The sequence below is a fragment of the Paramormyrops kingsleyae genome, chromosome 7 (genome assembly GCF_048594095.1).
Source record: "Paramormyrops kingsleyae isolate MSU_618 chromosome 7, PKINGS_0.4, whole genome shotgun sequence".
Classification (NCBI taxonomy): Eukaryota; Metazoa; Chordata; class Actinopteri; order Osteoglossiformes; family Mormyridae; genus Paramormyrops; species Paramormyrops kingsleyae.
In genome coordinates, this window is record NC_132803.1 from 13,322,712 (window position 1) to 13,335,688 (window position 12,977).

A 12,977-nucleotide genomic window follows, 5' to 3' on the forward strand; every position below is an offset into this window, starting at 1 on the left:
ATACAGGATTTTTTTTTGTTGAGCAAATGGTACGTGGCTGCTGGACCCCTGAGTGGAATACTTGGACTTAACTGCTTCAGTGAGATAAGTGGCTACGTAAATTTTATAAGCTGTATAAGTCACTAAGGCATGTGCTTGGCAATATGCTGGGGTCTTGGCAGCTGAATAATGTAATGTACTGTAGTAAGGTCAAGAGAGGGATCGCCTTAGGGCCGCACGCCCACTGCCAGCAGGAAGTGCCTGTGAGATTCTGTGCAGCAGGTCGCATTTCCAACAGCTGCCTGTGGGGGGCGCTAGACAGAAGGCCCAATGGAAAAAAAAAGAGGGGCCAGTGAACTTGCTGCATTGCAGGGTCCGCACAATTCTCTGATAAAGTCAGGGCAATACAAAAGGCACCAGACATTTCAGTGCCGAATGTATAGAACTGCACCTTTATTTTCCTGAGACGACAGGAAAGTGCTTCACACTCATATTTAAGGTCTGATACCAACAGCCCTGCTACTTTATGGTTAGGGATGACTAGAAGACTTATGAGTCTCTGGAAATGAAGACCTGCTATGACACCCTGGAACTTGTATACGAGACTTTTAAGGCAAAGGGATATTGTGGCTAACCTACACCGGGCTATAGGGTTACCATCCACCACTGCTCATGCTCACATCGCACGTGCCGCACTTGGAGTCCGTGAGCTCGCCGTAAAACAACCCTGCTGACAGGCCGACGTGACGGATGGAGTTTCCAGGCTGTGCGGTTTGCTGAGAGAAGGGCAGGGGAAGAGATTGAATGTGCCAACCACCTTGGACGACTGAAGCTTTAATTAGCTAGAGTATCTAATAGCGATATGCTTGCATTGGGCATTTAATAAAACGAAGCTTAACATGCTTTAAACCCTGTGTTATATGCTATTTTATGCCAATATATTCTCCAATATACTGTATGTTCAATACTCCTGTTACTTTGATTGGGACAAGCAGATGGACGGATGTATGTTTAATACTGTTATATGCAAATCTGCTACATGCTAGCATATGCTAAAGCATTTATTTTCAGATTCTATAACATGCTCATACTTTGTGTTAATATATTCTGTTACATATGTTTGATGCTAGTTTTAACTAAAACATCCTACTTCAAAATCTATAACGTGCTACCATATTTTAATACATTCCATTTCATGTTTATTGCTAGTTTAACCTAGGACTTATTCTATAACACGTTATTATATGCAAATGCATTCCATTCCACGTGCTTCATGTTAGCATATGCTAATGCACCACCCTTACCTAGGGTGCACACTTCTTTGACCCCAAAAGGACAATACTGGGGCGGGGGGGGGGGGGGGGGGGGGTGTCCACATAAGTCTAGCAGCAATGACAGCACCTCTAGCAGCAAAAACCAAAGTGTTCATTTATTCACTGATGTAACTGCAACTGGACTATTTTTTCAGCGAAAGCCTTGTAATTAGTAATAGAAGTTAATTATTTATCCGAGTGTCTGTACGATATCTCTTACAAATTATACTGATGGTGAAAAGAAGGACAAGTGTCTGCCCAGACTTTGAGGACATCAAGATGAACAACAGGACTGGTCGGCCTAATGCTGAACATCTGGCCAGCCTAACCCTCCCTAAGTGCAGGCTCCGCCCCAACCTAAGAACTGGCTCCGCCCACGCCTAAGAGCAGGCTCCGCCCCAACCTAAGAACTGGCTCCGCCCACACCTAAGAACTGGCTCCGCCCACACCTAAGAACTGGCTCCGCCCACGCCTAAGAGCAGGCTCCGCCCCAATCCAAGATCAGAAAACACCAAGGTTCAGGGGCCAACTTGTTTTCTTCCGTCTTTATTATTTCATTTGACTCGGCTATGCTGTTTACTGTCAGCCCCTTTGCTCTCCCAGCTTACCCAGGTTGGAGGAGGCCCTGCCCTCGGCCGCCCGGTCCTTGAGGCCATCGGCGATGGCCAGCTGCTGCTCGTGGTACTGCCGGGCACGGTCCAGGTCCTGCATGCAGCGGGCGGCATGGCCCAGTCCGGCATAGGCTCGCATCTCGATGGGCCGATCGCCCAGCTCCAGTGCCAGCTCCAGCACACGCGTGTGGTATGACACGGCCTTGTCGAAGTTACGCCGGTAGTGGTGCGCGCTGCCCAGGTTGCTGTAGGCTCGTGCCTCCTCTCGCCTTTCCTCCAGGGTCTTGGCGATGCCCAGGTGCTGCTCGTGGCACTGCACGGCATTGTCGAAGTCGCCCATGGCGATGTAGACGGCGCCCATGTTGCCCAGCTCCCGGGCTTCGGACAGCTGGTCCTTGGATTGCTTGGCCAGCAGGACGCACTGCTTGTGGCTGGCCAGGGCGTTGGGGTAGTCGCCGATGGCTGTGTACACGTGGCCCAGGCTGCAGAGGGCCGAGGATGCCGCCTGCGGAGGGAGAAACGCAAGCCACACGTCATCCGGAGCTCAGGTCCGCCCTGCCACCATTCCCCGTCTACCCTCTGTTCCTCAAGACTGTCACTGCCTGGAACCAATTATCCACTGGCACAAAGGGGTCCCGACTGCCCTAGGTTCCAGAGGATCGGCGGCGTCCTTTTCGAGTACCCGAGGACAATTACCCTCCACTGCTGGTGAAGGTCAGTTTAAGTTCCCTGATAGGCTATCTGGGCCTGCTCAATTGAAACAGCCATTTGAAGCTGCCCTGACCACCACCCCCCCACCCCAACCCATTTCACGTGGAGGAGGCTCATCTTGTAAATACACTGAGCCCTGCTTCCCGCAGAGAGCATCTTACGAGATGGGGAGGGAAATGGTCACCTGCAGACTGATGGACCTCTGGAAAAGCACATCCACCCCCCTGCCCACCATCAGGGCATTTCTGCATCCACTTGGGGTGGGGTGGGGGGGGGGGTCTGCTAACTATACCCGTTTCCCATAATCTGGGAGTCAAACCTTGCAATTGCAAACTTGCAGTCAAGCACGGGGGCCATGAAAGAATCCTTATCTGCTACCATGTCTTTGTAAATAGATTGTAACTCTTGGCTTTGATGTTTTTTTTTCTTCTTCATTTCTACTCTTATCGCGGCGCCTCCGAACTCCGTCACGGTCCCAACAGGGGACCCGATTTATCCGAATGGCTGTACACACGATGTAAGTCCAGTTACAATCAGTGGAAGGAGGGAGAGATACCTCTTCCCATTTGAGGTGGAATGAGGCTTATTTCTGGTGTGGGGGGGGGGGGGGGTACTTGGCACCCCAAAGCTCAGTTCCCTGAAGTTACCGAGATCGTTCTCACCTGAGTTCCGATAAACATACAGGGCGTGGAAAATGTACATGTCCTTCCCAAACAACCTCCGAGACTGAGTCCAGGCCTGTATGTAGATACAACAGTGATAATCCTGCAGTGCTGTGCTGCAGCTGATTCCTCCGCGCTGGTCTTTGATTCCGAAGCCAATCCCCTGGCCTAACCTCTCCAATTAGGAATTTGTTATTTTTTCTGTTTAGCTCAATATTACGAGACCCTCCTCAGATGGACAAGGAACAGATGGGATCAACACTAAAGCTTCCCTACAAAACAAAACAATTCAGTGGGGAACAAAAAGTCCAAACAAACTTGTGCCAGGCAGGGCGGGGGGAAAATGTAAACAAACACGACGCCCAGCGATTACTGCTGCCTGTAGCAGGATCGACGCGGGAATCGCGGTTACTAATACCTAAATAAACAAAACACTCGGTTAAATCACCACCAGGAACAGGTTGGAAGTAAATTACCCCAAAAACAACACCCACCCAACTCTCCCACCCGCAAATATCAGCCTCGCCCTCCAGAAAAATCATAATCTCTCAAAGAAACCAGCTTCTATTAATGCTGGCCTAGAAGCCGCCGTTCTTCAGAAGCACTTTAAATGTTTTCAAAAACTGGAAGTGACAGCCGATTAGACCGGGGAGAGACTGCTGGCCATGGAGTCTGAAGCCCCCGTTTAAAGTGTCACTGTGTCCGAGAGCTTGTGGAGATCTTAATAGAGGTACGCGCCATCTTTTCTTCCCTCGTGCCACTGGACCGGCAGCCACCCTCAGTCTGTAACAGCTGTAACCTCCATGAGGGGAAAAACAGCGCTCAAACAACATTAAAATCCTTCCGTCAGCGTTGGCCTGAGTCTTCCTTGAATCGCATATTAGCTGAATCATGTTCTGCATGATGTTGTGGCAGGTAATCAAATTAACTAACCCTAACCGGCATCCGTACCACTAACCCCCCCCCCAGCTGGCCCCGGGCCCATCAGCAAGTCCCTGTCTACAGCTACAGCCTGCTGTGCCAATCTTTGCAAGCGTTACCTTGGAAACTCGAGCGGATTTCTACTGGATAAAGGCAGGTTTAACACCCCCACCGCCCCCCGCCCGCTCTGTCAAAGTCAGTGGGACTCGTAAAACACTGAGAGGAGGGCAGGAAGTCAGGGGTGAGGAGGCACTGCAGGAAGGGGAGCGCTTTTTCATAGTAATGCCAGCAAACACACGAAGGCTCACACCTTCCTGTAAGTCATGCGGAATCCAAAGAGGAATCATTCCGGTTCCTTCCACAGGCTGACGTCGCTGTTTCCTAGTCGTTGTCACTGTTGTTGTGGTTTTGATTCATACCTTATGACAACACGCTGGCAGAAATGCCAAATAAAATCTGATCGACCGACAGGCAAGAACGACAGAAACAACAAAGTTGGGCACATATTAGTGTCACAGCAAATGTCACTGGGAGGCGTTAATCACAGACATCCTGCTCTGTGGCTCCCGCGTACACACATCCTCTCACAGATGGCTGGCCAGGTCTCAGGAGGAGTAAACTGTCTTCTCGTGAATCTCAGGTTCTGGAGATCACTGGCGGTTACTTAGCCAGCACCCCCCCCCCCCTCCCCCCCCTCCCCCAGACCTTCCGCCTAGGTGAAGTGAAGTGAGGGAGACAAAGCCAGAGAGAGTGAAGGAAGGTGAGCACACCAATGGAGAACAAGAGAGAGGAGTTTAAAGGTCCTGAAGCCGCCCAGCTCAGGATAATCGACAGGAGGGGGGAGATGCGAGACTCACGCAGACCACCTGGGATGCTGGAGAGCATCGCTGTGGACTCACACTGTCTAATACTTGTACCATGCTTGCCTTTGGAGAACCACTAAGGAACAGGAGCGAAACGCGACCAAGTCTAACTTTCAAGAGGCTGTCCCAGACATCACAGGATGTACGGCTGAGGCTGGCTGTAGCTGGGCTGCCAGTCCATCGCAGGCAAACACCTACATATGCTGTGGGCAATTTGGTGATGTTAGTACCTGTTTGTCTTTGGACCACATGAGGAAACCAGCATGACGAGGGGAGGACACGGAAACTCCAAACAGAGTGGGGGGAGCCCCCAACACTGAGCCGACAGTGCTCCCCACTGAGCCACCATGCCATCCCCCAAACGTCCCCATCACAAATGGAAATATAAAGTCGGCTCTCCCCATTAAATTGCTGCCATAACACAGCTTGAGTGCGGTAAACAGATAAGGTCACGCTATAAGGACAGAGTCTGCGGCTGTTTTCCTGCGCTCCGCTTATCAGACGGTGCATTCGTACCGTTGGCTCTAGAGGCACAACTGCGGGAAATAATGCTGCAGAACCGTAGATCTTCCCGACACCATTTATGCAGCGATAAAAGGTTTCGGGCTTCCCGGGGAGTTGAGATCGCGGTTAGAGGGGCGTGGCTGATAGGATCACACTCCGGAGAAAAGTAACGCGGCACACAAAGCATGATGGGATGTGGCAGACGGTACCTGCAGGGAGGACTGCCCTGCCACGCCAGAATAAAGCAGCCGCAGAGCTTACCCCTGGATTGGGTCTGGTGTCAGAGAACCGGCCCGTCTCAGGAGCCTAACAGAACAGATTGGGGCATCAGGATTCTGGAAACTTTCGCCGCTGTCTGCAAATGTAAGCGCTCACCCGGGTGCTTAACCCCAATCGGGACATCATGCTGTACCACAGAAAAGGGACAAGCAGCTGAAGTAGACAGCGTAACTTGCTGCTCTTGAGTAGATCTGAGTGAAAATGGAATTATTCAGGGAGGTGATGCAGGACTTACACCACTGCTGATCCCATTAGCACCAGGCAGGCTCTTGGCGATGTGGAGGCCCACAAAAGGACGACAGGTCTAGAGGAAAGTCTGCCGGGGGGGTGTCTCTGATTGGATGGAGGTGAGCTACATGTGATGGCCTAACTTAACCCATTTACCAATCAGGCGGCCCCATCCATCACTTCTCATATTTCAGTCTCCCGTGTCCTCAAGCTAGAGCACTCTGCCAGGGGAAACCTGGGAATGCCAATAAGGATTCAAGTAGCATTATTACCTCCTAGGACTCATACAGTCCAGGTCAGAGTGTGTATTTCACAACCGGCGCCAAAGGTAACCATGGGAGAGAGCTGATGTTTTGCAAAAAGTCTAAATATGACGAAGCTATGCTCTGCAGGCAGCTCGATACAGAAACCCACAGCCAGACCGAGACAATTCATTTGCACATTTTGCTACTTTACAGAAGACAAGTCGATCATCCAGGATGGAAAAAGTGCTTCCTTAAGCTTTAGCCATTTTCTCTAAAAGCCAGGAGATTCCCAGACAGAGAAACAGATCAAGGCTGAAGGTTCGGCAGCGTACGACGGCAAGCGACCGGAAGCGTGTGGGTTCTGCCTCTATGCTGATTGGCAAACTGCTCAGGAAACATCGACAGCGGCGGGAAGGATCCCGCCAGTGGGGCTACGGCGGGTGGGGAAGGGTGGTGGCTGGATGGATGACAGCCGGGAGGAAATCTCTTCAGTGCAACCTGACAGTAAAGAAACATCATCGCTGTGAAAGGCAGCGAAAGCTGTCATGGAGAGACGAGGGGGATACGTCCTGCAGACCAAGCAGATCACCTGAATGGCTTCATTGACAGGTTCCTTAATGCTGCCCCCCCCAAAAAAAATAAAATAAATTTAAATCCCTGGTGGAGGGTGAAGAGGGTGTGGCCGCTGTGAAGTACTGCATCGTAATCTGAAGTAGTCCAGGGTCAAGTGCCTCACACTTTTCTTTAACCAACCTAGAACCCCGTTAATTAGCTGCTCGCTTTTATGACGGCTGTTTACAAGTTGGCCCCTAATTCATGGACTTACTTGTGACTTATTTATTATTCAGTGCAATCAGAAATATGTGGGAAAGTCATCGGAAGGACGGAAGTCTTTGCAAGAGCTGGACCGATAATCCATCTTGGCTTTTTTCGGGAGCTCAACGGTCCGTTCTGCTGCTGTTCCTCCTCAAGGTCATCCCGCTCCCCCCCCCCCCATCGCTGATCGCGGGCCCCTCCGGCCGATATTTGGCTCCCTCTTCTGTCCACGCAGCGTGGCACTGCCCCCACACCCCTGGGTGCTGTCATGTTGGCTCTGAGGCTGCCTCACCCTCATATCTTGAGGCTGAAGACAAGTTCTCCCGCCTGCTCCTGTCTAACAACCATGCAGTGTAAAGAACCAGAACGGGTCCATTAACTAACGAGCGCCTATTCGTCTCGCTCGTACAACTAATTGGATTCATAATTACTCCCTACACGTCAAACGGACAGATCGATGCTCAGAAATTAGCTCGCCGGTGGTTTGGTGCCCGACAAGCTCGAATTGCTGCGCCGCGTCGTGTCCCTCGTCTGTCACCGCACAAAGGCCGTCAAGGCCCATCGATCCCGCTCTCGCAACCGAAAACCGTCACCGGCGAGAGGCCATGCAGTGACCTACATCTAGAGACGAGTAGCTTAAACCTCCGTTCACCTTCACCGGCATCCACCGTGCATCTGACAGCTACTCAGCCGTCACCAAAGGTCAGGGAGAGCGAGGCCGATAGTGCTGTGACGAGAAGGAGCATGTTCGCCGGTGGCTGCAAACCGCGAAGCAGCTTTGCTGACAGTCGTCATTATTCCCGGTCTCCTTTCCTCCTGGATGTGCATAACGCCCAACACGCAGGGTCTCCAGGGGTCTCCTGAATCCCAGCATCATTTCCAGCAGTTGCCTGCAGGTGGCCTAGTGGTGACAGAGATCCCCATCAGCCCGGAACCACAGGCAAAACGGGGAAACAGGCAGCCACAAACCCAGTGTAAAGCCGGACTTCAGCTGGGAAGCCTTTCCTCTTATTGGACAGACTCTCCAAAACGCATCTTGACTGATGCTCAACGGGAATCAGCTCAAACCGGAGCTCTCACCACTATCTCCTCAGAAATGCCCCGAAAGCACCAGGTCCTTCAGGGACATCCTCGCACACTTTCTCCCCCGGAAAATAACACGAGGCGTTCCCCCATTCCACACCGCTCCGGGTCCAGAGAGTCAGCCACTTGCTCTCAGACCTTATCGTATTCATGGGTTCTCCTTGTTTCGACTGGTTTCTCCGTACGAGTCCCAAAGTAGCCCCCCCTTGTGACAGTGATGAATGCGCACCCGGGACTCCTCCGCCTCCAGTGCCCCCCCCCCCCTCTCTCAGCGGAAAATAAAAGGAGCAGAACAAGTTTACGAACGAAATGAATTTAAGGGGAGGTCAGCCTGAGGTTCTGAGGTGAATGCCTGCACGTGTGTGCACTTGTGTTTGCACTTGTGTGTGCTTGTGTGTACATTTCTGTGCATGTTTGTTGCATGCCTGCGCTCATGTGTGTGTCTGTTTATGTGTGTATTTGTATGTGTGCTCATGTGTGTTTGCCCTTGTGTGTGCGTTTGTGTGTATTTTTGTTGTGTGTCTGCGCTCATGTGTGCTTTTATGTGTGTGCGCGCTTGCATGTGCTTTTGTGTTTTTGTGCTCGTATGTGCATTTGTGTGTGTGCATTTGAGCTTGTGTGTGCGTTTGTGTGTGTGTGTATTTGTGCTCGTGCATGCGCATTTGTTTGTGCATTTGTGCTTATGCGTTTGTGTGTGTGTGCATTTGAGCTCGTGTGTGCGTTTGTGTGCATTTGAGCTCATGTGTGCTCGCGTGTGCGTATTTGTGTTCGTGTTTGTGTGTGCATCTGCGCTCATGTGTGCATTTGTGTGTGAGCATTTGCACTCGTGTGTGCGTGTATTTCTGCTCATGTGTGCGTGCCTTTGTGCTTGTGTTTGCTCTTGTGTGTGCGCTCGTGCTTGTGTTTGTGTGTGAAAACTTGCACTCGTGTGTGCATTTGTATGTGTGTGCATTTGCGTTCATGTGTGTGTTTGTGCTTGTGTGTGTTTGTGCTTGTGTGTGTGGGTAGGTAGGAGGAGGAAGAATCGTAATAAACAGCTTTTTTTGCTATGCATTTAAAAACACACGTGAGACATCGTGGGCACGGCGGTGACAGACACAGGAAGAGGCTTCCTCAGAGAATGTGGATTTCATGGCCTCAGGCAGCCTTGGCGTTAAGGTCTGTAAATCCAGACGCGACGCTGGGTAAATAGTAAATGACCTTAAGCGCGGACGCACCGTCAGGCAGCGGCTGGCAAAATCAGACGCCGGGTGGGGGGGGGGGGTGTAGGAGGGTGCTTATCCACAGCTGACTTCATCCCAACAGTGCTGTCCACGGATGCTGTGAACATTCCCACCAGTTGCCATGAGTACGATACAAGGCTTTACTGCCTCATTCTTTCAGAGACTGACTCTCGCCAGACGGGACTTAATCTGCAACCTCTGAGGATGTATTTCACAATAAATACTGACACTCAGCCAAGGCTACTGCTGTCCCCTCGTCATTTCACTTTATTAAACTGTATGTTTCTAAAATAAAACTGATAAGTAACACACACACAAACACAATACTAATACGAGGCTGACAAGGGCCTATGTGTAATGGATAGTCCCCATGTAACGGGGGTCCCCAGGACTGTGCAGGACCCACACTTCTTGAAACTAAGAAAATCCAGTCGTCGAGCATCAACACCACCCATCTGCAGCCACATTTCAAGCAATGATGAGATGTAGGCGAGAGGGTGTTAGGAAATAAATCCCCCGGAGAATGTGGGCGGGGCTATTTCCCACAATCCCCAGGCACACACCATGGAGACCCTAGAACACTTCCTGCTTGGGGTGTCCATTCTGTCCAGGCCTAACATCCCAGAAACACGCGACGGAGCTTTAGATATTGCCAAGTGGTCGAATTCTTCTGAGGGAATCCAAATCGCTGCTCAATCAGCTTTTGGAAGTGGGGCTGCGGTCTCTCAGCACATTAAGAGCATCTGATATCTCTGGCCTGGCACTGGAGCGGAGGGCAGTATGGGCTGGGACTTGTTTCCATTCAGATTTTACATTTTTCTGGCAGATGCTTTTGTCCAAAACGACATACCAGTGAGAACAGAGTCAGCTAGTGTGGAGCAATTAGAGTTAAGGGCCTTCGCTCAAGAAGCCAACTGTGATATGATGATTCTGCCAGCCACGGCATCTGAACCCATGACTCTTTGGACACGGGCACAGATCTCTGACACGTGGAGCCGCCCACTGCCCCATGTGAATCAGACCTAGGATCTGTCAGAGAGGGCAAATGCTGCTTTCACCAAACATTCTGAGCCCTGCCTCTGATTTCAAAGTCTCTGAGGCTGAAGTAACAACAAGCGACATTCGTCAAGGCCGGGGGGGCATCATTTTTGGGGAGAGCCGGTAGATGTAGGTGGCAGAGATCCGAAATTGGGCTCTTGAGTCGGTGGAGGTGGGAGGCCCTTGAAGGGCCGCCGAGGAGCTCATCCCCTGCTGTTGGCGCTGGAATGCGCCCTGATTGACAGGCCCGCAAATGGCTGATAGGGGCTCCGTGGCTGATTGGAGTACTTGTCCCTCGCCAGGGTGCCACGCACATGGTGGCAATTGAAATCAATCGCTCACCAGCAGGGGGCAACAGGAGCTCCCATCAGTCTATGAAAATAAATAGATTCCCACCACTCCTCGTAACAACGGGGGCTACCAAATTTTGGTCCCAGTCAGGGAACACACACCCTTCCCGGAGCATGCTGGGACAAGGAAACTGTGTGTTTATTGGGGGGGGGGGGGGTTGTTTATGGAAATGGGGCACAGGGAAGGATACATCCCTATAGTAAGAGTATGGGCACCTGGCAACCATGCAGGGATTTGTGTCAGGAATGCTGCACATTCCCTAACGACATCATACATAGAATGACTGATTGGAGGAGGAGAATAACTGGCTGTAACCGTGCTGGTTTTCTGTTTGGGAAACACTAGCAAGGCCTTTCTAGTAGCTAGCCGTCCTGATTGCTGTACTCCTGTGACTTAGCTCCATGAATCCAGCCAGATGGTAATCAGGTCCCAAGTCCTCAATGAAGCACCGGATCAGGGATGAGAAACCCTGTGTGAGAAGCATGGAGGATGGAGAGTGAGAGGAAAGTAGCTACGTTTCTTGCTTCTGGGACCTTTTGAGAACCGATACCTCCAAGCTGAAGCGAGTGAGTGACAGACAGGAACTATAGCTTGGCAAAATCGATGCTAGCCCATGTCACATGACATGGCCCATGTCACATGACTCCCCTTGCATTTGCAGCAGCTCTGGCTAAGGACCAGTTGAAATCAGCCCAGATTCAGGCTCTTCGAACCTGCCAACACATCAGCAGTGAAACCTGGGCATCTGAGGACCCCCTATTGACGATCCCTGCCCCCTCCACTCCTACCCTCTTACCAAAAATCATGTGACCAGATGTGTCACATGTTGCCAATGACTGGCAGCATCCTGAATAGGTCTTCCAGGGTTGAAGAGACAACGATCGGATCGGTCTTGCCAGGCTTGGATTGGCACCGGGCTGTACATGGAGGGGGCGGGGGGGGCCAGGATTTAACAACGCGCATGGAGATGCGGCGGGCACCGTGGGCCAAAACCGGGCTCATGCCAGACCACATCTGCTGCCGTGTTTCCACGTCTGATCCATGGCAACAATCCCGGGCAGAAATCCGGACCTGCGTTCCGTAGCGTGACGACTAAAATGCAAAAATGTCCCCCTGCCTCTTGCCGCCTGAGGGGGCAAAATTACAAGCCTCCAATATGGTTTGTTATGGTACAACGGGGATTTGGGGCATGCATGAGACTAGATAGAGGCTGAGCACTAAGGAATCATGGGAAATCTTTTGATGAGATTAATCCACAAAGTAGGCATATCAAGGATATGGTTCTTGATAGGGATCAATGTGGGATTTTAAGGGTTAGACCTCCTCTTAGAGACTGAGGGGCATTTCAAGGACAACGCCAGTGCAGTGGGACTCCATGACCAGCAATCATACCTGAAGGTCATCCTCCACCACAGCACCCACACTAGGGGGTAATCTGATCCTGCCAGCCCACCAGGAGTCCTGGACTTGGCACCCCTCCCCAATACAAGTAGGGCAAATCAGCTCCTGAAGCATGAGCACATAACAGGTGGGGGAGGGATCAGTGTGGGTCGGTATCTCCATATCGCAAACCTTGTTCCTGTTCCACACGATGGCTCTTCGCAGACGGCATCAGCCAGAACCACACACCTTCCTACACGGCTTTGTTCCTCGCCGGCCCCGCCGGGCCCCGCCCCTGGCCATATTCCCAACTCCACGAGCGAGAGCGTGTCGGATGCTGAGAGCCTTTTGCTGTGTCCCGTGCTGATGAAAAGCTACCCACTGTGAACTTCAATCACGTCGGAAAATGAGTTCCAAACACTCGCACCCTGCTGGTTCATTAGGGCCGCCTGTCATCTTCCCTCAGCGCGGCCGGGAAACGGCATTGCCCACCAATCGACTTCCTGGCGTCGGGGGGTGGAGACAGAGCCGTGGTTCGGGAGAATGCTGTCATAAGATGAAAAAAAACTGAGAACCTACACCTATTTGGAAGGAGAGATACGAGGATCTATCAGGGGATTCGGTCAGAGCAGCCCAGCCTTAATGACCCCTGAACGCGGGAATAAAACAGTGCAAGTTAAGCTAGTCTAAGATAGTACTTAATACTGTGCTATCAGCCTACGGAAAAAATCCTTTAAAGGCACATAATCCCCTGACAGACTTCGGACGGC

The 12,977-nt window shown here is 51.5% G+C and overlaps 1 protein-coding gene across 3 annotated transcripts in view; it reads right to left on the reverse strand.

Annotated features, from left to right (window-relative positions):
* The window catches only part of LOC111842160 (tetratricopeptide repeat protein 28-like), a 112,991-nt gene that overhangs the window by 22,359 nt on the left and 77,655 nt on the right, over positions 1-12,977 (reverse strand). For all 3 annotated transcript variants that reach the window (XM_072714329.1, XM_072714328.1, XM_072714330.1), the window contains one exon: positions 1,901-2,408. In XM_072714329.1, coding sequence (XP_072570430.1) covers positions 1,901-2,408 — 508 coding nt within the window. The remainder of the gene's footprint in view (positions 1-1,900; positions 2,409-12,977) is intronic.